This window comes from Haliotis rufescens, unplaced genomic scaffold, assembly GCF_023055435.1.
Source record: "Haliotis rufescens isolate VD_foot unplaced genomic scaffold, xgHalRufe1.0.p SCAF_4, whole genome shotgun sequence".
Lineage (NCBI taxonomy): Eukaryota > Metazoa > Mollusca > Gastropoda > Lepetellida > Haliotidae > Haliotis > Haliotis rufescens.
In genome coordinates, this window is record NW_025964112.1 from 822897 (window position 1) to 850814 (window position 27918).

Below are 27918 nucleotides of genomic sequence, written 5' to 3' on the forward strand. Positions count from 1 at the left end.
CATTTCCAAATTCGATGCATCAGAAACAAAACTGATGTTCGATCAAAATCTCTGTTTTGGCTTTTGCCGTGTGTTCCCATTTTATAAGGTGAATCATTGACTTTCCATTGTATGTGTTTGTGGTGAGTGCCGTTGGTGGGGCAAGATGCGCTTGCCTTTTTGAAAACACCTTGTATCATCACTGTATGAGAGTGACTCAAAGACACATCGACTTATGAATATGGAAAGGGTTTTGTCGTTTTTGTTGTAAATCAACTAAATACTGTCCCTCCTATTGCGTGGTCAGATATAAAGGCCATAAAGGCCGATACTGATGATGATGATGATAATTGTCCAACAACCAATTGTCACCTGATGACACAGCGTGCTTTGGCGAGAATATTTCCGAAAGTAAGAACTGAAAAAATCAGTGTTAAGTGTGTTGCAGCAAAGTCGTTCAGGCTGCCAAACCAGTTATATAAGATGCAGAATTTGATGAACAATTATGTCTCCACGTACAGTGCATGAAGCTGAATCACTGATGAGATCCTGTGGAGTCTATGGTTTTGATCTGGATGTTGAGTGAAATTGAGGAAGAAGTAAAACCTGTTTTACCTCTATTATGTTCCGTTGTGGTCTGACTCATGGACTAATCTGTTCTGCATATACTTGCTGGTCAGTCTTTATCAGATCATGTTTTTATTATTTTCCAGAGATTTAAAATCCGGATGTACATTCCTCCTGCTCTTTGCTGTTTCAAATGTCAGTCCGTTGGGCAGGTCTCTTATAAGTGGAGGAGCACTCATCATGTTTGTGCTGAGTGTGGAGGGAAGCACAATTATGATGAGTGCAATGAAAATTCTCTTAAATGTAATACATGTGGTGAAGCTCAGTCTGCACAGTACAATCGACGACTGCCGTGCAGATTTCGGTCGATTGCAGGATTTGCAAAACATGTACACCGTCAACTTTGCGTCGACAGATATTTTCCAAATCTTTTCCTATTTTAATCGAGGTATTCAAGTGATTTGATGCACTTATGATTAGATTGTATTGACAGGGGGCCGCCGTTTTGTTTGAAGCAAATGCAAGCAATATGTGAGGTGGGAGTGTCATATAAGGGCCATTACTCATAGTAGCCATAGGTGGCGCTACGATCGAGCCTCTAAATTCCAGTCTAGTTCGGCAAGGGTGGAAACTGGACTTTTACAGTCAGTTAACTCCCTTGCCTTAAGATGATGACATTTCTAGACATTGTTCTTAGAGGTAACATCTGGAATACGACCGATTCGCATCATTCCTGAAGCCACCACTTTGAAGCCGTCTTCACAGCCCTATCTGTTGTCAGCCATTGCCAAGGAAAATGCCTAATAAACTGACTATATAAATCAACAAAAGCAAAATATATTTATGAGGTTTCGAATACACTGCAGCACAAAGGAAATGAAATGCATAAAACAAAGAAAAGGGAACATCCATAAACAACCAAGTGTGCTATATGACACTGCTATATGAGATATCAGCAGCCAAGACCCTACTCCTAAGTACTTACGATTGGTTTATATAACAGTACCCAGTGCTGTAGATTCAGGGACCATCTCATCAATACTAAGGACAGAGGAAGAGGAAGAAACGTGAGTTTATTTATAAGTCTGCAATTCGCAGAGCTGTACACCAACTATATGAGAAAGGACGGTTCAGCCAACAGTGGAAGAAATACGAAATGAAATACAGGGCACAATTAATGAGACAAAAACAAGATTAACCATAGGAGTACTTGAGATGGAGGTCAAGTATACGAAGAGGGGATATAACCGCCACTTCCACCGTAAAACAACGTTGTTCTTACCTTGGAGAAAATGACGAAAATTGTTGATTAGAATGCAACATCATTTCTATTGGTAAAACTTGGGTGAACAAGAAGCATGTAGCTGACTACACGTGGCTTCCAAATGATCAATCTGGTGCCCAAAGATACTGTCAGGAAAAGGCAAACGTCCTATTATTTTACATGCTGAAAAGCGTTTGATGAACGGATGTGATTTGGTTTTTGATGCAAAGTTTAATGATGATGACTATCATCGCGAAATGAATGGAACAAGGTTCATGCATTGGTTTGAGCATCAACTACTTCAACAACTAGATAACCCAGGAAAAACTGACATGCAAACTGGCTTGATGTGCGGGGTGGCGTGATTCCATCGAAGGATACAAAACTAGTTTTGTAAGATAAGATATTACAAAACGCCACCTGTTTATCAGACAAACAAGATGGCGGCTGATCACGGGCACCCTGTACTTAATAAGTGGAATATTGCGAATCAGTATAATAGAGTATAATAGAGCTGATCTGTGCGTATTGTAAAAAAAGTGTTGCCGGAAAAAATGCCTCATATAAAATTTCAGAAGCTAAATTGATGTTACAAGCTTTATTTGACCGTCATTTTTTGGCAAAATGCTGAAAAACATGTAATTGCGATAAACAAAACTGAACTTATCATTTTGCTCCTGTATATATTGATTTGGGTAAATGTTAAGAATCTTATGTAAGGTATGTTTGCTATAATTAGTTATTTATTTTTGTTTGACTTGATATCATGCTATCTTTGTGTTATCTTAAGGAGGCAGTGATACTTTATTAGTAATTTGAAAATCCGTGCCCACAAAATGCAGAACAGATTAAGGCATATTATCTACATTTGTTATCATAATTTTCTCTCCTATAAATGAAATATGAGTGTATCATGGCGATTTAACTTTCAGTTTTATACAGGATCGCTAACTGCACCGTGCACCTGAGTAATGACAACTCCACTGACGGGACATTGTGCTACACCTTCCCTGCCACTGTCAACAACTCAGTGATCGACTTGGTGTGTGACGGCAGGGGCAGATACCTCACCATCAGGAACCCTGATAAAGGGGATGACACGCTCAACATCTGTGAAGTGGAAATATACGGTATGTTGAATACAGGGAATCTCCGGTCTGGACAAAAAGACATTGATTTTAATATAACATCACATATTATCTGATGTTAAGCCTTTCTGACCAACTGAATTTGGACGGCCAAGATGTATGGGTACTATTATATGTTACATAACTTACAAACTTGTAACCCGCCATCTTATTTGACAATATATCTACAAATAATATATTTATATGGTGTATCATTCAATTCCTGCAAAAGATAATCTATATGCACATGGTTTGTTAATTTACCGTCATGACCTATTCTGTGGAAAAGACTGGATATTATTTGGAAGTTGTCCAGCTCAAACAAACCTATGAATAAAGTATTAAATGGAATAATCCAAAGAACCAATATAGCTTAAGTAAATATTAAATATCATTGTATATTTCAATTAAGATTATGACGCTTATTGTACCCCTTTAACCTTGATTAATTTGAGGACTTATATTCTGAACAGCACTGAAAACGCATCAGCAATAAATCTTGAAATATTACAAAAACAATTTAAGCAATGACCGATTTTAATTAGAACAGACGTAGACGGATTATTAAGAAAGACGACAAAGGAAACAGTAATACCACACAGTAATTACATTTACGTCATCAGTGTAAGGAAGACACATAGGGTTAAAATGAAAAGTCAATAATTGGTATGTCCGCCATTGACAGCAACACAGGCCATGCAACGTCTTCTCATTGATCAAATAAGTCTGCGAATAGTGTTCTGGGGCATTCCACTCTTGACGAAGTGTATCTTCTAGGTTCTGTACTTGCGGACGACGTGAGAGGCGTTGACCCAGGCAATTGGCGATAGATCGGGTGACAGGGCTGGCCATGGAGGCACATTATTGTTCGCCAGGTACTGTGTTGAAACACGTGCTGTGTGCGCTCTTGCATTATCTTGCTGGAAGGTGTGCATATCCTGGTGCTGATGAAATAATGGGATGACGTGATTTGCCAATAAGTTATTCCTGTAGTAAAGGGCATTAACTCCTCCACGACAAACACGGAGCTCTGTTCGATGGTTACGACTGATGCCGCCCCACAACATGACACTCCCTCACACCCACACAAACACCCCCCCCCCCCCCCCCCCCCCCCCACCACACCCATCAATCTGTCTGTACAACGCAGTCATTGTGGTAACGTTTTCCATGTCGACGCCACACTCGCAGTCGACCGTCAGCATTCCGTAAATGAAAACGGGACTCTTCAGAGAACAGCACACCATGCCACTGCCGCAATCACCAATGACGATGCCTTTTGATCCAACCCAGACGTTCATTTCGATGTCGATCAGTGAGTATGGGTCCAACATATGGATGTCGAGCACGTAGCCCTGCTATGCGGAGACGTCGACGTACGCTGTCAGCGCTGATCAACCCCTGTCGGCCTTGTACGGTTGCCGCAGTCCTGGTAGCCGGAAGTGTACGATCACGAAGATGCCGACGAACAATATGGCGATCCTGACGTGGTGTAGTTACACGACGTTGACCCGGACGTGGTCGATCTCTGGTGGTTCTTGTCTGCTGGTATCTGCTCAGTAGCCTGAGGACTGTTGAATGATGGCATTGAAACCGTTGTGAAACGACTCTACTTGACGTACCAACTTGAAGCATCCCCAAGGCACGTTCACGTTCTTCTGCTGTTAATCTTGGCATTTCTTGTGTCAGTACCCTTTACGTCTGCAGCAACAAGTGATGTGGCTTTTAAAGTTCTGTCTTTTATAGCCCTATTAAGCATGCTTCCCGTGAAACAAAACACGTTTTCCATGATGTGCACGCAATTTGTTGCGTTTTGGCGATTTCGCTCACAAAAAAATTATGAATGTGTTTTGACGAGCTGTTCTTCTTCATGCTTCGTCCAGAACGTCGTATATTACTCATTCACTTATATATTTTCATATGACTTAAGCCCGGATAAAAATACATCCATTTTCATGGTGGTGCTTATTCAATGCTGTTCAGTATGTTTCAAGAAGAAATTCTCCAAATAAAAATATTTGTTCCAATTTTAGTTCGAAGAAATATGATGTAATATTTCGGAAAAGAGAAGGGGCAAGACCCTACACTCGCAAATGCACAGAGAAGACCAGCGTATGAAATAGCCACTGTAAAATATTTATAAAATGCCTCCAAAATTCAGTTTAATTTCAATGAGTTTCAGCAAATGCGCTTTCATGTCACTGGACTTTCTGATTGATCACTTTATTGTCTGATTTGTTTACAAGCCGCCGTCCCAAGCAACAAACAAAAACCTGATCCGTTCATGTCATTTTCACCGCTATTCTGCCTTTTCTGCCAACTGCAATCAGTTTGGTTATTCTCTGGCGTTGACGTTTCACGTTATTAATGTTCAACGCAGTATCATGACTGAAGTAGTTTTAATGAGATTCAGGAATTTTGTCTTGTTATTGAATCGAACTTATAATTAGAATACATTAGAATAGTATTAGAATACTCAAACACCGCCCGTCTTCTGTGATTGGGCGTCTGCCCGGAGAGCGGTAGGTCGGGGGTTCAATTCACGGCCGCGTCATACCAAAAGGCGTTTTAAGATGGAAATTGTTGATACCCTGTCTTTCGCTCAGCATTAAGGGGATTAAGGGGGACTGTGTCTGAGTGGGGTATTCATGTTAAACTGCGGCTTGGTATCTCAGTCGGCTGTACAAGCACCCACACACAAGCACCCTAACACACGTGCATGCACGTCGCTATATACGTGCAATAATCTTGCACGCAACGTTAAGCGCCATTTCACCTCACCATACGCCTTCCATTCGACCTTTCGCGTACTTTGACCGACCACTGAAATGACTAACAAGAAGTCGACATCAGCCAATCAGAAAGCACCTTTCTCGAGCTTTGCGGCACTCGTTTCAACCTGGCGAGTCCCATTTCAGACTACACTTGAATAATATGTTTTCACAGTTCTCGATTAAAATTTTAAAAACTGAAGAAACGAACATTCCGGAATGTCTAATATATGGTTGCGATTGTATGACATTTCTTCTTACGTACTGTGCACCGCCTCCTCCGTTCAAATGTTTATCCCACGGAAGCGAGAGGTAGACGATAATTTTGACGGAATCAGTCATACGGGTTGTACCTGTCGTTCAGAATACCCCGTGTTAACGTTTTCGAGGTTGCATGATTAGAAAAGACATTCCGACTGTTACTTTCATGATCTGGTAAGCGACGCTTTGATTGGTCGGATGAAAGGTCGTTCTGACGGGACCCGTAATGGGATGTCCTCAGATCTTCGTTAAACGACAGCGAGAACTAAGATCTGATTTTAAAGAGATAGTACGTCTTCTAATATCGTAACAGTCTCAATGATCCCCATTTGAATTGACGAGGTTTCAATTGAATATAACATATGCGATTCCTGCTTTGTGTATGTACAGTCTGCAGTTATGGGACATATGGCAAATTCTGCGACGAATTCTGCCACTGTCTGAACAGCTCCTGTGACCCCGTCAACGGCATGTGTCCTGGTGGCTGTAGACCAGGGTGGCAGGGAGACAGGTGTGATACAGGTGAGGAGGTCTTACTGTCAGGTGTAGTGTTGTCCAGACAGTGGTGTGTGTCCTGGAGACTGTAGACCATGGTGGCAGGGAGACAGGTGTGATACAGGTGAGGAGGTCTTACTGTCAGGTGTAGTGTTGTCCAGTCAGTGGTGTGTGTCCTGGAGACTGTAGACCAGGGTGGCAGGGAGACAGGTGTGATACAGGTGAGGAGGTCTTACTGTCAGGTGTAGTGTTGTCCAGTCAGTGGTGTGTGTCCTGGAGACTGTAGACCAGGGTGGCAGGGAGACAGGTGTGATACAGGTGAGGAGGTCTTACTGTCAGGTGTAGTGTTGTCCAGTCAGTGGCATGTGTCCTGGAGACTGTAGACCAAGGTGACAAGTGTGATACAGGTGAGGAGGTCTTACTGTGAGGTGTAGTGTTCTCTTGGCAGTGGTGTGTGTCCTGGAGACTGTAGACCGAGGTGACAGGTGTGATACAGATGAGGGGGTCTTACTGTAACGTGTAGTGTTGTCCAGTCAGTAGCATGTGTCCTGGAGACTGTAGACCAGGGTGGCAGGGAGACAGGTTTGATACAGCTGAGAATGTCTTACTGTCAGGTGAAGTGTTGTCCAGCCAGTGGTGTGTGTCCTGGAGACTGTAGACCAGGGTGGCAGGGAGACAGGTGTAATACAGGTCAGGAGGTCTTACTGTCAGGTGTAGTGTTGTCCAGTCAGTGGCATGTGTCCTGGAGACTGTAGACCAGGGTGGCAGGGAGACAGGTGTGATACAGGTGAGAATGTCTTACTGTCAGGTGTAGTGTTGTCCAGCCAGTGGTGTGTATCTGGAGACTGTAGACCAGGGTGGCAGGGAGACAGGTGTGATACAGGTGAGGAGGTCTTACTGTCAGGTGTAGTGTTGTCCAGTCAGTGGCATGTGTCCTGGAGACTGAAGACCAAGGTGGCAGGGAGACAGGTGTGATACAGATTGAGGATGTCTTACTGACAGGTGTAGTGTTGTCAAGACAGTTGTGTGTGTCCTGGAGACTGTAGACCAGGGTGGCAGGGAGACAGGTGTGATACAGGTGAGGAGGTCTTACTGTCAGGTGTAGTGTTGTCCAGACAGTGGTGTTTGTCCTGGAGACTGTAGACCAGGGTGGCCGGGAGACAGGTGTGATACAGGTGAGGAGGTCTTACTGTCAGGTGTAGTGTTGTCCAGTCAGTGGTGTGTGTCCTGGAGACTGTAGACCAGGGTGGCAGGGAGACAGGTGTGATACAGGTGAGGAGGTCTTACTGTCAGGTGTAGTGTTGTCCAGTCAGTGGCATGTGTCCTGGAGACTGTAGACCAAGGTGACAGGTGTGATACAGGTGAGGAGGTCTTACTGTCAGGTGTAGTATGACCCAGTCAGTGGCATGTGTCCTGGAGACTGTAGACCAGGGTGGCAGGGAGACAGGTGTGATACAGGTGAGAATGTCTTACTGTCAGGTGTAGTGTTGTCCAGCCAGTGGTGTGTGTCCTGGAGACTGTAGACCAGGGTGGCAGGGAGACAGGTTTGATACAGCTGAGAATGTCTTACTGTCAGGTGAAGTGTTGTCCAGCCAGTGGTGTGTGTCCTGGAGACTGTAGACCAGGGTGGCAGGGAGACAGGTGTAATACAGGTCAGGAGGTCTTACTGTAACGTGTAGTGTTGTCCAGTCAGTGGCATGTGTCCTGGAGACTGTAGACCAGGGTGGCAGGGAGACAGGTGTGATACAGGTGAGAATGTCTTACTGTCAGGTGTAGTGTTGTCCAGCCAGTGGTGTGTATCTGGAGACTGTAGACCAGGGTGGCAGGGAGACAGGTGTGATACAGGTGAGAATGTCTTACTGTCAGGTGTAGTGTTGTCCAGTCAGTGGCATGTGTCCTGGAGACTGAAGACCAAGGTGGCAGGGAGACAGGTGTGATACAGATTGAGGATGTCTTACTGACAGGTGTAGTGTTGTCAAGACAGTTGTGTGTGTCCTGGAGACTGTAGACCAGGGTGGCAGGGAGACAGGTGTGATACAGGTGAGGAGGTCTTACTGTCAGGTGTAGTGTTGTCCAGACAGTGGTGTTTGTCCTGGAGACTGTAGACCAGGGTGGCCGGGAGACAGGTGTGATACAGGTCAGGAGGTCTTACTGTCAGGTGTAGTGTTGTCCAGTCAGTGGTGTGTGTCCTGGAGACTGTAGACCAGGGTGGCAGGGAGACAGGTGTGATACAGGTGAGGAGGTCTTACTGTCAGGTGTAGTGTTGTCCAGTCAGTGGCATGTGTCCTGGAGACTGTAGACCAAGGTGACAGGTGTGATACAGGTGAGGAGGTCTTACTGTCAGGTGTAGTATGACCCAGTCAGTGGCATGTGTCCTGGAGACTGTAGACCAGGGTGGCAGGGAGACAGGTGTGATACAGGTGAGAATGTCTTACTGTCAGGTGTAGTGTTGTCCAGCCAGTGGTGTGTGTCCTGGAGACTGTAGACCAGGGTGGCAGGGAGACAGGTGTGATACAGGTGAGAATGTCTTACTGTCAGGTGTAGTATGACCCAGTCAGTGGTGTGTGTCCTGGAGACTGTAGACCAGGGTGGCAGGGAGACAGGTTTTGATACAGGTGAGGAGGTCTTACTGTCAGGTGCAGTGCGACGTCGACCTAGTTTACTGTGTGTGTATTGCCCTTATTCCCCACTTGTAAAACATTTTGACAGGTATATAAAATTTCACCAGGGTGATCATGTTTTAAATAGCATATTTGGCCATTGCATAACGAATCATGATATTATGTTTATGACATGTTTTGAACAATTGCGATTTGGCCGGTCACATATTATTCAATACATTTAATATCATTCTGCTGATTTCATATATTCAAATTGAAAATAGCTCAGCAACCACCCTTTTATACATCATAAATAATCAACAGACACAAATCATTCTCATTGACCCAGTTTCTATAGGGCACACATGGAACAGAAGACATTCAATGTGAAGGTCATCTGTTCTCAATATCTTGTATGGCCACCATTAGAGTTCAAACCTGACTGGCATCGTCGTCCAATGGAAGCAATCAGATTCCGAATTGTGGCCTTTGGAATGTTCACCCACTATGCAGTGCTTGTGCCAACTGTCGGAAGTTCTGTGATTGTTGCTGGTCGACTGGAATTGGAAGGTCACGTGTGTCTGATGACGGTTCCACGGCCAGTCTTGTAATGGTGCTTGGTGCTACGTGGTAAAACAGGCTACAGCTGAAGATAATTCTCCTGTTTGCAATCGGCCGATGGCGTTGTTGCATTGGAATTCCGTCAGTCGTGGCATGTTTTCGCTGTTCACTTGCTGTACGACTGTGATGGCATGCAAATGAATGCCCAACAAGTGAATTTGCACTGGCAGATCATGTTGGTGTGTTTCTGCGCCAGGCTCACTCGTGAGTGGGTTATTGTCATTTGTTCATCTCTTCACCACATTTCTGCAGTACCTCATTCTTTCCACACAAATCAGTGCCAGTCCATGCCGACAAGAATTCCTTTTTGGTACGTTTTGTATGGATGTCGACAACACTCGATTTAAGTTCTTTTGCGTTTCTGTTTTTGCAGAGTATATGTGAGATGTTGACATGAAAGAGTTGCACAAACACATTAGGCCACCCAAGTTTGCCTAAATGTGCGTTTAGAGCGGACATCAATAAAACTGATACTAAGAAACTGCACCAAGTTTAAAATAGCATATTTGAACCATTTTAGCAAGATTTAAAAACATTATTAACACAAGTGACTCGTAATATCGAAAGTTGACGTCAACATAACCATGACCCTTTTATTTTCACACTCTTGAACAGCACTTTGAGCCTGATTAAACATATTTTTCTTGCTTTTTTTCATGTCAATCTCACGTGTACTAAAGAATGTGACACAGGCAACTATGGAATAAACTGTAACAAAGCCTGTGCGGAACGAAAGTGTGTAGCTGGCACCACACCATGTGATCGTCATAACGGGTCGTGTGTCGCTGGATGCCTTCCTGGATGGAGAGAGAGTGACTGCACCCGAGGTATAAACTGCTACTGCATTTGATAAGATTGATGATCAGTGTTATTCACATAATGAAAAGATGTTACACAGTGTATTTCATGGATTTTTAAGCCAACATTCTCAAACATTCCCAGTCCTCCTTCTGGAACATTCTGATATCTAAGTCGAACTGTTTTAAGATAATGTCTTTTCGAATTATCGCTCTAATATATCCAAATTATCTAAATAGCGTAACTATATGCAAATTCTACTTTGATTTTATGTTTGCAGAATGTAGCCAAGGTACTTACGGAGACGCATGCGCGAAAAAATGTAAGAATAGAAACTGTCAGGGAACTTCACCGTGTCATCACGTGACTGGGAAGTGTGAGCCCGGATGTAAGGTCGGATGGATGGGTCAAGACTGTAGCAGAGGTAAACCTGCATGCATCGTACCTTGTCTCCACGGTGCACAGCATTTGCCTTTTGCCTTCACCTCAATGAAACGAATCCCCTTTTATCAGGTCACTTTTTCTAAAAATGTCATTATTAACTGTTCTGCATAGCTGAAATATCCATCATATCAGGAACAAACCAGTTATTGACTTACTTTTAAGGCGATTATTTTGTGATTTCATTATGAGAATACACAAACTCTTTATGTCAGAATGCAACGCCGGCCACTATGGTGTCGACTGTAACAAAGCATGTGTGGTGAGGAAGTGTGCTGGCACTAACTCATCATGTGACCGCTACAACGGGTCATGTGACACTGGATGTCTCGTGGGTTGGACGGGCGATGACTGTACACAAGGTATGTTTTCGTAATAACATTGATTGCATCTTCACGCCAAATACTTCATTGCACGTAGCAGCTAAAATAAACTGAGGGGCAAAAGAAACTGTACCTCTCAGTTGATCTTATCCTTATTTTATTCTTTAAAGTACAATTTGATTTTAAACTTTTAAAAATTAAAACCAAATATCATAATACACAACTGCTGAAGGGTATCTTAGACATCTTTTCTTTGAAAATAAACAGATGTGCTTTTTTTGGCACAAATTGACAACGATTCAAACTAGTTAGGTGTCATATAGTTTCAAATTCATATCTTACCCATAGCCAGTATTCCTTCAACGATGAACTATCAGTATATTTCAGAATTTATAATATATTATCCTCGAACATATCAGAATTTGAAAAACGAATCTTTCCTTATTATCTGTACACAAACGGGTACAAAACTATACGCGAGATACATAGCATGGCCGACATTCCTTTCCATTGTGTACCATAATCCAAAGCAGATTGGCTCGGCATTGATGCATTGTGTCAACTGAGATCAGTGCATGTATTTATACGCCAAAAACAGACGACGTGTTGATCGACTTGTCCGCGCTCATCCAATGTTGTCTGCCAAACACCTTGGTTTGGGAATTGGGAGGAGAGGCATAAGAATGGACAGTTAGTAGAACACGACATTAGCTACTGGAAATAACGGCAAATCCCTCCAACAAATGATGCATATATGGTCGCCTGGCCGGATGCACTGGTAAAATCCTTGCAATTTTAGATAATGTGATTTGTATAGATGAGTCAGTGTTCCAGCTGTACAGAAATCTGGGAAAAGATGGAGGGGAACCTGTGAACCTGTGAAATGGTTCCGAAGCTTTCACCCCGTCTGGCAGTGTGTGGTTGTATAACTATGATAGGAGTCCTTGTTGGGGATAACATTAACTCAGACAAGTATCGTCAAATTATTCAGACAGGTCTCTTAGAATCTGCCGTTGGACAACGTAACATTCCATTTGTGCCACCGCAGGGTCCACTTGCAAAGAACAATAATAGCGCTACAATCATTGTCAATCCTGTAATGCTGACACATCTTTTATGCTTTAACAAAACAAATACAAATACATCTTAAATGATGCACAGATGATGTTGAATGGATATGTATCTACTGTGTGCTGCAAACAGATATGCCACGATTTCATTCGTTAATGAGGGAAATCAAGATAAGAGTCTCCTTTTTCATTTTTGTTTCGGATTTTTAGTTAATATCATCTGAAAAGACACTCACAGCTGAGACGTATGCGCCTGTTGTCGGGTAGAGTCAGTCACCATGAGTTGACTGGAATTTGATGCTTTATACTTGTAATATTGTAGACTTTGACTCCTTCATTAAAATAGCTACAATTCACATTTACTTTAATAAATGGAGAGGAAACTCTTTCTATAGTCACAAATCTCTGGTAAGATCAGTCTTTTGTACGATTATATGTGTTCATGAATCACTATCAAATAGTGATGATACCAGGTGTTCGCGCAAGGCTAGCGCATCCCGCCCTACAAACAGCATCCGTCACAAACGCATGCAAAGACAAGTCAATTGTTGACCTAAAAACAGGGAACATATGGCGTAAACTCAGATAAGGAACTGCATCGGACATTATATTTGTCACTGGTGCGTCAAATGTCAACCATACAACGTTTCGAAAGCTTTACTGAGGCCTTAAATCATACAATATCTACCCAATAATATGTTTTGTTATTCAAGGTCAGGAATCCTTACCCGTGTCTACCATTGTGGGATGTGCAACCGCTGCTGTGATACTTCTATTCTTCGTCATCATCACGGTATTTCTAGTGTGAGTACAATGTTTTCAAAACCCTTAATGGTTGCCAGCAGTACTTTACCTGTTGCTTATGTTTGTAAATTCTCTTCATCTTTCCAGACGACGAAGGAGAAAACAGTCCGCAGCATCGTTGCAAAAACGTGTTGTTCGACAAACGGACATTTGGAATTCTACAAGATCGGAAAAACACGGTAAGCGTTGTCTATTAACGCAAACAATTTATGTGTGATGCCACACACATCTAGACTTTAATTTTGGTTAATTGTTGCATGTGTCCTGTTGGATTGAATGATTAACAAAACATTGTCGCGATCGTTTTAGATTTGGTTCGAGAATTGAAAGGCATTGGACATTGAGGAGGGTGGAATAATTTATTTGTTTGACATACACCACATAAAAGCATTTCTGAATTTAGGGAGTTATAGGAATGGAATGTAACAAGTAACACTGCCAAAAGATCAAGGCTCATTGGCACAAATCTAGTCATCATCACTCGTTATCATCTTGGCGTGTTAGGTAAGAAATTGGGAAGTGAAAAAGTGAATGAGTGAGTGACTTGGGTTTTAGTATTTCTTTGAAAAATATTCCAGTTACATCACAGCGTGTCAGCTTAATGTGGAAGGAATGTCCGAAGTGATGCAATTCTAAGACGTTTACCACTTTGGTGAAACCCCCGAGCACTGGTATGGTGCTGTCAAACCTCGAAACATAATCAAGGATTCGAATCCACGATCATAGGTTTCTGACGTGCACATGGGACGGAACTCTTCAATGCAATATATGGCGCCTTAGACGAATGGGCGCCCCGCGCCCCCGATCATTGCTTGGGGTTGAATATATTGATAATGTTAAAACAAAGACAACATATATGCTCTTTAAAAAAAGAAACGCAATACGAATATGTTTGGGCATAAAAGCAACATTAGCGGACCAAGAGGTGTCAAATGAAGAGGTTTAATATGTTATAATGACAATGACAAATTTGCCGGATCATAATGATCACCACATGGACATGCAAACCATTAGTCGGGAAACACGTACAATTCGGAAAAAACCGCACCCAGTGCATTGACAAAAGGGCCATGGAGCTGCACGCACTGCACGTGCAAGAGCACTATGAACGGTATTAAAGTGCCGGATTTTGATTGCCTGGCATCTGCGTCAATCGAACAGAGACCGTTCAACAACTTGCCAAGATTATCAGAAGTGCAAAGAAACAACGTCATAGGCCGCTTTCAGGCAGAGGAATCCCGGTCGGCTGAAGCCAGGATTTTAGCCAGGTGACAAGACGACAACAGCAACCTCAACCGCATCCCAAATACCCGGACGGCGCAGAATGTCCGACCAGACCGTCCGAATCGTTTAGGAGCGAGCGGGTCAACGAGCAAGACGTCCAATTCTACGCGTCACATTGAGTCGACAACATCGTTAACAACGACTGCATTGGTGTCGCCAACACAGGGTATGGCCTCAACTGCGATGGAGAGATGTCTGGTTCAGCGACTAATCAAGATTTATCCCCCGTCAAGGGGATGGAAGAACACGGGTCTACATACATCGGGGAGAACGTTACGCCGGAAACTGCGTACAGGAAGTGGACAGGTTTGGTGAGGGTAGCGTTATGATGTAGGCGGCTATCTCTCATCATGGCAGGACTGGCTTGGTCCATATCCAGGGCAGTCTTACGCTGCAACGATACATCAACGAAATTCTCCTACCACACGTCCTCCCAATTGCAGCCAACAGCAACGGTGTATTCCAGCAGGACAACGCTCGGCCGCATACAGCACGGGTCACAAGAGCCTGTCTACACAACAAGAACGTTGATGTTCTCCCCTGGCCCTCGAGATCTCCGGATTTGAACCCGATAGAGCACCTGTGAAATGAATTGGATAGACGGCTACGCCCACATCATCCACAACCCCAGACGTTTCAGCAGTTGGCTTTTGCGTTGCAGGCCGAATTGGCTACCATTCCCCAGGATATGATTCGCATACTCGTCTCGTCCATGGGCAGGAGATGTCAGACCACTATCGATTCCAACGGGGTTTCTTTTCTTTGAGTAAAATTCAAACGTTCCAGATAAAATAAAATGTTTGACAAGTATGTGTGGCATATATTCTCAGATATGACAAGTATGTGTGATATTATATGACTGTTATGTGTGTCATATGTTCTCAGATGGTAAGGAAGTGGGAGATACAGCAGAAAGAGAAGTAGATGAGGAAGATGGTGACATAGAACCGCCACTGCAACATGACATCATCCAGGTTGAGCAGGACCATGATCCGCCTGTCCTTGAACCAGATGCTGATGTGGGTCTCCAGGACAGGAACTACTACAACGTGGGGGAAGTGTTGATGGGCACTGCGATACCTGTGTCAGAGTTAGAGGTCAAGGTTCGGGGAATGGTGGAACGACCGGAGGAGGCAGAGGACGAGTTTCAGGTCTTTTTTATAATGGCTTGAAAATAGATCAGTTCTGCTGTTTCGATATATGTTTGAAGTAGACAAGAACGTCTGACACTGATGGGCTACTAGTGTCCTTTGTTACTTTCAGGGGTTGCCGGGTGGTTTCATACACACCCACCAAGAATCCCAGCTGCCAGAAAACAAAGGGAAGAATAGATTTAAAGGCTACTACCCGTGTAAGTTAGTGAAGTGGTACTGGTACATATTGCTATCCGAACCCATGATGATTGTCCTACAATGGTGGTGTAGTTCCCGGGACGTACACACATAACAGTAAAAAATAGTTTTCCAAAAATGCTTTTGAGTGAGTGAGTGAGTGTTTAGCAATATTCCAGCAATATCACGGCGGGAACACCGGAAATGGGCTTCACACATTGTACCAAAGTCGGATATCGAACCCGGGTTTTCGGCGTGTCGAGTGAACGTTTTAACCACAAGGCTGCCGGACAGCTTCTAGAAATGCCTTTGAATTGTTGGTATATAAACATGACTAATTTATGCACATATTGCGAGTGGCGGGTGCTACCGGCAGTGCAAAGCACCAGGGTACACATTATCTTATTTATTACTATAAAGTACAATGGCTGCACGTTTAAACTTGAATGTAATGTAACACCGGGTTATAATTTATCACATTTTGTAACATTACGCCCCTGATCTGGTGTTCTGTCTTTGTATAGATGACTACAACCGTGTGGTGCTGCATGACGACAACAGCGGCGGTGGAGGAGACTACATCAACGCCAGCTATGTGGACGTGAGCGTTTAGTGTTACATTATGGCCGTAACCCACCGTATCGTATCAATATATGTTATAAATTACAAGATATGCTCAGTGTGAGATATGACCGTTTAGTGTTTAATTGAGGTTAAAGCCACACTGTATCGTTATATTATGTCACAATGATAAATTACAAGATATGCTCAGTGTGACATAGCATTGTTTAGTGGTAAAATTATGTCTATAGCCCATCGAATAGTCTTATTATATGTTATAGTGCGGTGTATGCGCAGTATGATATATGATCATATAATTGTTTCTGAATGGGTTTATGCAAACATAATCTGACGTTTGCAGTTTCTAGTGTAACCTGACCACAATATTGTTTTTGTAGGGATACGACACCGAAAGGCGCTACATAGCAGCACAAGGTATGATTGATTGGTACATTAATGACAACCACTACAATGTCGTAAGAGTATATAGGCTTGAAAACCTTGATATATATGAGTGTTTTGTTATTCTGTATTGATGAAGCCAGAAACAACGTGCTCTATGTATATCAAAGTACTGAAAGAGCTGATATCGTTCACAGGGCCCTACAGACTTGAGATTGTTGATAACTTCTGGGGGATGATCTGGCAGGATGAATGCAGAATCGTTGTCATGGTAACTGGTCTCATCGAGGCAGGCAAGGTGATGATATATTGGTGATGCTGTCACATGTATTTTCTATTACACCGACTTTCGAAGAATTCAATATATGGGTGATGGTTACAAAGTTGCCAACACGATGTGCAACAGACCCATTCTCGAGCTTTTCACCAAAATAATATACGTCTGTACTGAAATAGTGTCAAACGCTCACTCACTCATTCAAACACATTATATGACAATGCAATATCGGATACCCGCGTGTAACACTGCATCTGCACAATTGATTGTAACATACCTTAATATGTAACGATGATGCAATACAACTGTAAAGGGGAAGTTGCTGTACCCAGGACAAATGGAAACAATCAACACTACATACTCTACATTAGATTTGGTTGCATGCAAACGTTACTTTTCGCTAACACATGGTATCATCACTGATTTTCAGTGATCCAAATAAACTGAGGGACAAACGAAACGCCACTAAATAAATATTGGTCGTCAGTTTTCAACATATTTGCCAAACAGCACGAAAACAGTTGGGAACACATAGCTGGAATGCAACTTACCTATTCTCTGTGAACATGTGCTTTGGTTTCAGGTGATTTTCGAGAAAAGATAATTTAATCACTAAAAAATGCAAAATGTGCACACAGTTACCCGTATGAAATTCTAGTATAAAACATGAGAAGGATTGTACTCTCTCATCACATGAAACCGTTTAAAACAACGAACATGCCTCGACTAACCGCAGAGCAGAGGGAGAGAGCCATCGGTATGTTGCAAATTGGAGCCTCGCAGGAGCACGTTGCCAGGGTCATGTGCTGCTCCAAGTGCACCATCGCCAGGCTTGTCACACGTCACAGGCAAACTGGCAGTACTGCAGACAGGCCGAGGAGTGGAAGACCCAAGGTCACGACCCCATAGGAAAACCCGTATTTACGGGTGCTTCACCTGAGGTCCATATTCCCAAATCTCACTGCACGCCGTTACGTTGATGAGGTTTTGCGGCCTGTGATACTGCCTTTCCTGCAACGACACCCATGAACGCTGTTTCAGCAGGACAGCGCAACCCCTCACACAGCTCGAGCCACTTGCGTCTTTCTGAACGCCAACAACGTGACCGTATTGCAGTGGCCAGCCAGATCACCGGACCTGTCGTCCATAGAGCACTTCTGGTACCAACTTGGACACAGGATTCGGAGAAGGGATGCCTTGGCAAGAACTCTGCAGGAAGAATGGCGTAGGATCCCAAATCAGGATGTCAGGAGACTCGTGTACTCAGTTCGATGCCGTGTTAGGACCTGCATCGTTGGTAAAGCCATCGTTGTCACATCCGATACTGAGCCATGTGTGTAGCACGGGACTTTAAAATAGATCGACGTCGATTCTGCGGGTCTGATCGACTACTGGACAGTACACACAGCACGATAAACCTGTCTGCAGAACTTTAAGTACATGGGGTTTTTTTATCTTGTCATTTTCAAATGCCGTTTTTGAATAATTGTTTTTCATAATAAAACTTCAACTGTTAAATTTTGCGTATGTTTTGTATTAGACTAGAAAACTGTTTGGTGGCGTTTCTTTTGCTCATTGGTTTGTGTATGTTTCACAGCTATTTTGCCCATTACGCCCAGGGGAATTTGTTTCTGTAGATATTGGAGACTGGTTTTCCTTTGTCCTTGACGTTTTATATTTATATCGTTAGTGTTGGGGAATATTCGTAATCTGTTTGATATTATCTGTTTTAAATACATTTAAACACAGATGAAGTGCCTTCGTTATTGGCCGGAGAAAGGTACAGAGACGTACGGGGACATATCTGTAACCATGGATACACAGACACGCTTCGCAAACTACACGGTCACTAAGCTTTCCGTGCAACACAATCAGGTATAATATAGCTTTGTTTCATTAAACGTTTGAATTGCCAAATAACCATTAGTGAAATATGACAAACACTGACTAATACATTATTAAACTTACAATTTCACTCTGTATTTAGGCTGCGAAGAAGCTGTGTCTCGAACACTTCCACTTCACCAGCTGGCCGGATCATGGCGTCCCAGACACTTCCGCTCTACTGGAGTTTATTAGCAAGGTGAAGGTCACATCCAGGGAGCAGACGCAGCCAATCATAGTTCACTGCAGGTAAGAATGGAGCATAATATTTGTTTGTCGTGAATGGCGTGTGCTGTTGTGTTTTTGTGTTGACTGCGCTCGCCAGCCTACAGTCGCTATGAACCTGATAACCATATATAGATAAAGAATCAAATCGCCAAATATACTGGGATACATTTACACAGAGAGTGAAAATATATGTGTCACATATTGCTTGTGGCAAAAGTTAATCGGAGTAGCGACACAGCCGGGGTTTTTTTTAACTGGGAACGTTCATGCATAAACGTTATCAATGTAATCAATGGAATGTTGCTGCATGTTAGAAATTAAGGGAAATTCTCCTTTTATCTGTTTTCTAGAAACTAGACCACAGTTGTTATCTGGTTGAGGGATTTCCGGATATGATTCTGAAGTAAAGTGTTATTTGATGCTGGACTTAACAAATGCTCCAAGCGCAAAAGGAATGCACAGCAAACCCCTTCTTTTATTTTGACAGATTGGTTAAATGATGTAGAGTTTAAATATAGCTATATTAAAAAAGTTGAATACCTCATAGGTACAAGAGAACATACTTCAATTAACTATATTGTGCATTACAATGTTACCAGAAGAGGTAATGGTTTCTATTCCACCAGATTCCAATATGTCTTGTGTACGTGGAGGTATAGACATACATACTAGTTTGTTCTCTGTGTGTTCACGGGTCTTTTTTCATTGAAGGCTTCTAACCAAAGTAAACAATAATAAATTCACATACTGCTTATTATTTATCTTTAACTGAAAGATCAATACGATATGAGTGACATCATTCCGTGCAATAATGCAATCTAAGCTCTGCCTATCCTAACAATTGCCGATCAAGACACCATTATTTATACCGCTTTGGTGTCACGATCAAGAGTAATGGTAATCAGCTCACCCATTCCATCAACCCAAGAATTACTCATGTCATTTGGTGATTACCAACAGTTAAGTATAATTGTTCGTCAGTGTATCTGGGTAAACCTATCGCCACACGGGAAGAGAGAGGTCTATGCACAACGGCCAGAAAGAACAGAAGTAAAAGACAATATACGAAATCTATGACAATAAGAACACGACAGGCCGTTGTGTTAAAGGAGTATCTTGTAATGAAGGTATTGAAGTACATGTGTTTTTTCCAGCTGATAATTATTTCAATATCTTTCTGTTTTTAAAACAACTCCAGTGCCGGTATAGGCCGTACAGGGACCTACATCGCTATCGAGGGTCTAATGGAGCAGGCCAAGACGGAGGGCGTGGTTGACGTTGTCAGCATCGCCTCCAACATGAGGAGACAGAGGACGAACATGATCCAGACAAAGGTAGGCGCATCTTCATCTGGAGTGAGTGAGTGAATGTCGTGTAACGCCGCATCTATATTACAGCTTGTCATAACAGTCTGGGCCGGGCAATCAGTCCAATTTAGTCGCGTCTCATACAGTAGAGTGTTGTGCACCTGTTCTAACCCAGTTCTCCACAGGGGCAAACGTCATGGATAGAAGTCATTAAATTAAATCAAGAGTGAGGAAATCATTTGTTGCTGCTACTGATTTTGTAAACCATGTCACTCTATCATACATACAGGAGCAGTATCTGTTCGTCTACCAAGCGATGGCGATGTGGTTGTCGCAGGGGGACACGTCTTTGGATTCAAACTTCCTCAAAAGGTTGAACCTTGATGACTTGGCTGGCGTCACCATGGGAAACAAGACAGTACAACAGCATCTTGAGGTAGGTACATATGAAACGTTGTGGTTCTGCAAAATAGATGAAAGTTCTTGAAATTGATTAATTTACTGACACTTGTGCGACGTTTCGTGAATACATCAACAAGTCGTGTAAGAGTGACTAGATTGCAATCCATTCTATTGTTTATTACCACACGTCATTTGAAATTTGTATTTGTTGTAGGCGCTCCAAGCTCGCCCACCCAGTAAGTAGAATAGAATATGACATGTTTATATAAGGAATATCATTTGTGGATGTCAACTTCTTTATTATGAGGAACACAACGCAAATGGAAGGCATTTGGGTAATTAGCACTGATAGGTAATAGAATGGAAATGACAATGGACAAATTGAAGCCAGCTGGATAATGTGCCCCGACAATGGTCAAAGCAATAAATATAGGTTCCCTGGTCACGGTTCATGGCTGGCTGGTGTCTCCTGATGTCAATGGCTTCTTGTAGTTTTCTTGTTGCCAGTTGTTGTTCATGGTAGACACTTTGGTGGCTTCCCGCATGATGTTATTGTCTTGGCTCTTGAGGTTCTATTCGGAAATAGCGGATTTCAGGTCTAGTTTGTTGGCAGAGGTCTGATGTTCTTTGGGTCTGGTGTTGATGGGTCTGAGGGTTTCTTCAATGTATTAGTCCCACAGTTATGAAGATAATCGATGTGATGTTGATATATCCTCAATTAGTTGCATACTGTTATTTGACCTACTTACTATCCTATAATTTTCACACAAAGACATCTGCACAACTGTAACATTGTGATCACTGTGTGTCATGACATCAATAAAAGAGAGAATGTTTCAGCATGTGTGCTTCAGTGAATGAGTGAGTGAGTGCTGACAAACCAAGAACATCACCAGGGTGAATCTGTAATGAACTTACGGTCATAGGTTTCTGGCACGCCTAAAGGGAAGCGACTCTGCACAGCGAATTGCCACGACTTAGACGAATTGGCCCTTCGTGCCCCCATTAATATTGAACTAGAAAAAAAGGTGAGCATATATGGCAGCACCAGCATGAAATACTGCTGTCAGTAGGTGCTGCAAAGATCGACCTCACTCTGGGACGAAACAATGCATACGCATATCACATAACACAAGCCTTCATACAAACACTTTTTGTTTTGTAGTTGTCAGCGAAATAATCGAATGAATCATTGGAATAACCCTGCCAAATGAATAGAAACTGGTCAAAGTTCAAGGCAACTTGGACAAAGGTCAGCATCGCCAAGACTGGTTTAAAGAGACCATTTGACCTTATTAAAGACATCAAGTCTTGACATTGTGTATTTGGCAGTTATCTTACCTCCTTCGTGTTCTTCCAATGTTCTTGTCTGTTCAGTCCCTTCCTGCCGATGATACACTCTGAATAATTAGATCAGTTTGATCAATGGTTTGAAGATGACGGACATATGTTTCTCTCTACAAGTATTCCTACGCGCCGGCCTATATTGTTACGTTTGCTCACGTGACAGAAACTCTCGTGAGTTTATGTCGTGGCCAGTGTCGTGGCCCGTCGTTTAACATCTCCTCAGAAACCACTGGACCAACGAAGCTGAACCTTCATATGCTTGTTTTCACCAATTTGTTCAAGAGGTACAAATCCGATGTTCAGCATTCCTTGTCCAAATGGGATGAATTATGTACATGTGTAGGTTGTAGTTGGGATCACCATGTATGTTCCGTTTTTATATTATAAGTTTTGACCTTAATTTGACCTTTTCACTTTGACACCACTCAAAGCTGAAACTTGTTATTACCATGACACTGTTCTGTTCAAAATGTAATCAACTTTCGTGTATGTGTACCCAGTAGTGGGGTCTTTCTTTTTGCGATATTTTAAATGTTGAACATAATATAATATCCTCTTGATTTTGTTTATATCGAAAGATGACCTCACACAACGATTCCATTGAATATCGCCAAACATTGATCGCTGAATCGTTACATAGGCATGTGTCATATGAAATGCATTACAATGTAACTCGTGAATGGGACATGTCTGTCCTCTAAAATAAGTAATCAGTTGAAACACGTGTGGTCAAAAGATGCGAAACTAGTTTGTCACAAACATTACTTCTATAATCGGGTCTGACGAATGCACTTTGACTTATGTGTTATCTAGTGGACAATGAGCGGAACTCCATCGCAACAGTGCCTGTAAGTACCAAAGCCCATGCGTCCAATTTCATAGGGTGCATGCATACAAATATAACATCAATTTAACACAATATGACAAAACGAGCAAGAACTATGTCATATAATAAACGACTCATGTTTTCTGCGTTCGTGTTCAGTTGAATCCCATGGCAGCTTGCAGCCTATATACTAATCTCCTGTTTTTTCAGTCTTATACATGGAACAATGGTTTCTACATCATGAGTTCATGTCCCAACAAAGAAGATATTTGGAACGCGGTGTATAACACTGATTCTCGCACACTCATCACGTGGGGTCAAGAGAACCAGGTTAGCGACGACAATCTACAAAACATTTGCTTTACAAACGTATGCATCGTCTTTCTGCATAAACCATTCGAGTCACAACAGTACCAATATTGTTGACGTTTGTGTTTCTAAAACTTCCTTGCTTGAAACATGAGGTATTTATCTTAATAGGTGTACCTCCCGTCATTAGACCAGGACGTTACAACATCCAGGTTCACAGCCAGCATGCGCAGTGAGGCTGTGCTGTCAGATGGTATCTCAGTCACCACTATTGATCTTGGATTAAAGGTAAGTGGCATTATGTATAGAGTGGATAGGGCGTCTGCCCGGAGAGTGGGCGATGGTTCGATCCCCGGCCGCGTCATAATAATGATGTTGAAAGATGATACTTGTTACCCTGTACGCTCAGCATTATGGACGTACAAAAAGCCTAGTTAACTCGAAGTCAGTAGATTGTATGTGAGTGTGTGTGTGTGTGTGTGTGTGTGTGGAGGGGGGGGGGGGGGGGGGGGGGGATCTACTGCCGCATGGTATCTAAGGTGGCCAGAACCATTAAACCGGTATTAGTCCAGATAAGCAGACACTCACTCACTCTCACACTCAGATACATATGCATGCACTGCTATATACATACAATGAACCTAATTTCATCCCACCTCTTTTGCGGTAAACATATTTCAAGTCGATATATTCTGATTTGTCCATGTTCTCACCGAGATACTGAATCTTGTTGATCCTGTCAGGACGGAACAGCCCTCCTCCAACTGAGAACAAGCCTGGTATATCAGGAATATATCATTTCCTATAAGATTGCCTAAGTACCACTACATTTAACAATACACACAGGGGCCAGGGTAATATTGTGAAACCAGTTTATTCATTTTGCTAGCACGAAGAGAAATATCTACTTGTATGTGGGAAATTCATCTCGACGATTGTTGATTCAGTACCATACCATCTTTGTTGTTTACATGGCAAACATATATGACTTTGCCTCCAACAATATCTCAATAAACTGATTTATCCTTAACAGCCAGTAACACACACCACTCACTCTGTCTTCTACCTGTAGACCCTGTGGTAAGTTTGTTGTAAGAGGTGACTAAAATCGATCGGATGATGAGACTCGCTGACTTGATTGATTGTGTATCATCATACCCGCCAGCATGGGACGTGGCTTATTATATCAACCACTGGGTTGTCCGAGTCAGACTCGGCTAGCTACATGTTGCTAGGGTACCGCTGGAATATAGCATTCACTCACTATGTCCTAAAGGTTCTGTCGGTATAAATTCCAATATAGTTAATTGACGGATTATTTTCAATTGATTATGTTGAAATAACTTCAGGACTGATTCATGTGTGAAGTTTGGTGACATAATCACTGATCTACCCATGGCACAGGATGATGCCACCACCACCACCACGATCCACAACTACCACCTGACTGGGAGTGTACGTGATCCAGGTGTCGCTGAGCTGATAGACAACTTGCTCACATGGACACATGATCCAGAACGAGGCTCCAGTATCATTGTGTCCAGGTATGTAGGTTTCGTTCTCCACACTTTTCCCGTGATCTCATCACACACCTACTGGTGTCTTCCATGTCAGCTCTGATGTCGGTCCAAGCTAATGTCTCTGTGTTCTGGTACGAATTCTGCGTCCAGCTAATCATTGTTGTAATATGCCTGTACTCCACCACTAATATTGGCTCCAGCTAATGCTATCATATCTCTGTGATGTCCCCAGGACTGCAACAGAATCCTTGCTCCTGGTGCTGCTTGTGAACATCGCCAGCAGACTGAAGGACGACGGAACTGTTGACCTCATCACTGATATGGGGAGACTGTGTGCTCGTCATGGAGGCGCACCCTTTACAATGGTAGGTCGCAATGGTTGTGGCATGAACTATAGAATGAAAAGCATTTTTTACAAAACTACACAAAAATGAGAACTGTGTCACAAGTTGATGTTATGAGAAAAGTAATTCTGTAAACGGCATACTGATCGATCTCTCCGCATATTCGTTCGTGAAACGAGACATTTTTAAAACAAAATTGCAGTATGAATAATGTTGGTTGATAGAAATTAACTTTATATTTTCATATCGAGGAACATTTATAAAAAGGTCAGGACAGGATTACATGCAAGCTGTGTAGAAATGCGATAGTCACGTAAACTGGTGAAACTAGTGAATCTAGTTCCACTTATCTCAATTCTGGCCGAGACCACCTCTGAGATGGATGTCAGTCGAATGGTGGAACGGCTCTGACATCATCTGACTATTACTTGTGGCATAACATGCTTTCGACCTGATTTGTTTAGGCTAGCCTATAGCTAGTGTTGTAATCCACAGTGGAACCAGCTCATGTCAGTGTTGTCTTTTCAGGATGACGTCCGTTTCTGTCTGGAGTTTTCTCGACAGTTCCTGGAGACTGTCGGAACTTACGCCAACATCTGATGAATGGATCCGCTGAACATATTCGATATTTTTTTTTTTAATTCCTTAGTTTTATGATACTGTTTCTAGAATTGTGTTTGTGTAATTGTGCAGTACATAAATCGGGCAGATGTGCCATGACTTGTTAGAGTTACTTGTTCCCCACTTCCTGTCTCGTTGTCATGGTTTCTTATGTTCAAACCGTATGTTTATTGACCGATACATATCTCCCCCATATCCCCCCGAAGGGTAGAATGATCGTGTGTAGGTGTCATGATGATACACATGCACCTTTCTAACCATGTTAACATACAAATACGGTTAATGATTTCATGCTGGTCCAGAAGGTCAGTCGTATGTGTAAACAAGCCAAGTTTGACATTATCATTCTACTTCCGGCTGGAGTTGGAGGAAAATAATATTGACCATTATTTTATTATCTTTTATGTCCGTTTCAGTTACTTTTGTCAGCTTTAGCTTCACGTTAAATAGACGGTTAAGTGATGGATGCACCGCACGCTGCCCATTTCTTCATTCTGTCAACATAATGTGAGGATCGCCGGTTTGACTCACACAACTAGCCCCGATTCAATGACATAAAATTATACCAGTATATCATGCGTGTTAAGGAATAAGTTCTCATGTAATGTCCCGTTGTCACTCGTAGGTTGATAATCACTCATTATATGTCACTAACGTATCCATTTGTTAAATTAAACCTGGGTTTGCGACTTAACGAATCAATGGATTCAGTACAGGGCTGGCACAACACCCCTGTACATATGTGAAAGGAGGATTTTAAATACATGATCAGAAATAATTTGTGATTATCGTCTAAACACTGAGGGACTCATCTCGTACTATGGTAAATACCGTTTTGGTATCACCTTTATCTAGTACAGTCGCAGTTGAAAGAATCTTCATGAGATAATATAAAGTTACTGTGATTTAAAAGCGTTGTCGTTCAAAATCTTCTTCTACGCCGTTGGCATGGCATTTGTAAGTCCGAGTCTTTATTTTGTTTCATTCACTTTCTATTTATCAATTATGTATTACAACTGGATGCTGCCATTTTAAGCTTGTTTCTGTATTCTCATCTCTGTTGTATTATTCCCTTACTGTCAGACTTCCTTAATAAACTGTGCAACTGTGTCATACTTCATGATTGGTATTGTGTATACATATAACTAAAATGAGTCAAACACTTAGTGGATAGCACGTGGATGTCAACAATGGTATTCGAAGTCTATAATCATGTAAATGTAAGCGAGCCCGTGATTACACATCAAGGACATCACGTGGAGCGTTGCAACCAAAAAACGCACCACGTGCAGCAACCAGCTATTTCCAAAGCTGATTTATAACGTGTCTGATTGCAGATTTATATGATTGACATGTAACAGATGCATGTGTGGCTTTAAGGCTTCAATACAAGTTAATTTGTATTCATCAAGCCTTAATGTAGTCATACAGAAGCAGAGTTGCAACTACGTGTTTATTTGTGGCCGACTTATATGAATATATGGCATAAACGAGACATTGCTATTGCGTTAAATCTTCAGAAATTGTATATTGCTTATTGGCCATTTTCATCTTGCACACCCATACCCTATTGTTTAGCATGAGTGAGTGAGTGAATATGGTTTTACACCGCTTTTATCAATATTCCAGCAATCTCACGGCGGAGGACACCAAACATGGGCTTCACACATTGTATCAATGTCGGGAATCGAACCCGGGTCTTCGGCGTGACGAGAGAACGCTTTAACCACTAGGCTACCCGACGGCCCCTGTTTAGCATGAATACAGGGCAGGTAGCGATATCAGATAACCTACAAAGATACCTTTTCCTTTTCTAACGAAAAACTTGTAGTCTCAAGACACGCTTTGAAAAATTAAAATTGACAACGTTTTGCACCTCTAATTTCGAAACGCAGTAGGTGTATATGTGAATCACTCCCATACGATTATTCAATGTTTCATGATATGTATTTACAGAAACCAGTAAGCAGACAGAATAATGTGCTTTATCATATAATTAATGGGTAGGTTTCTCGGCAGGATGAAGCCAACGGATAAAAACGACATCCGTTGGGGTCATATGCGGATAGAAATGCAATTATGAAAGGTCAAGTAGGGACTACTTTCAGTGTTCATAAACAGACATGGCGTCGCCCTTGTCATTTGGAGATCGAG

At 42.4% G+C, this 27918-nt stretch overlaps 2 protein-coding genes across 2 annotated transcripts in view; both read left to right on the forward strand.

Moving 5' to 3' along the window:
* LOC124150370 (receptor-type tyrosine-protein phosphatase alpha-like) overlaps positions 1-27918 on the forward strand; it is a 122675-nt gene that overhangs the window by 39316 nt on the left and 55441 nt on the right. Inside the window, exons 2-8 of the mRNA XM_048382237.1 lie at positions 13209-13300; positions 15291-15556; positions 15669-15756; positions 16261-16337; positions 16696-16732; positions 16897-16997; positions 18726-18851. Coding sequence (XP_048238194.1) covers positions 15470-15556; positions 15669-15756; positions 16261-16337; positions 16696-16732; positions 16897-16997; positions 18726-18851 — 516 coding nt within the window. The 5' untranslated portion in view covers positions 13209-13300; positions 15291-15469. The remainder of the gene's footprint in view (positions 1-13208; positions 13301-15290; positions 15557-15668; positions 15757-16260; positions 16338-16695; positions 16733-16896; positions 16998-18725; positions 18852-27918) is intronic.
* LOC125372421 lies at positions 22963-26874 on the forward strand. Its single transcript, XM_048382411.1, has 5 exons — positions 22963-22992; positions 23181-23567; positions 24684-24823; positions 25032-25164; positions 25672-26874. Exons 2-5 carry the CDS (start codon positions 23505-23507, stop codon positions 25741-25743), a joined length of 408 nt encoding a protein of 135 aa, XP_048238368.1. The 5' UTR covers positions 22963-22992; positions 23181-23504; the 3' UTR covers positions 25744-26874.

Bases quoted from the DNA above. Each gene is read 5' to 3' on its own strand.
- LOC125372421 (XM_048382411.1), top strand. From the start codon at position 23,505: ATGCGCAGTGAGGCTGTGCTGTCAGATGGTATCTCAGTCACCACTATT. The intron at 23,568-24,683 runs GTAAGTGGCATT...CCCATGGCACAG, and splicing joins CTATTGATCTTGGATTAAAG to GATGATGCCACCACCACCAC. The intron at 24,824-25,031 runs GTATGTAGGTTT...TGATGTCCCCAG, and splicing joins TCCAGTATCATTGTGTCCAG to GACTGCAACAGAATCCTTGC.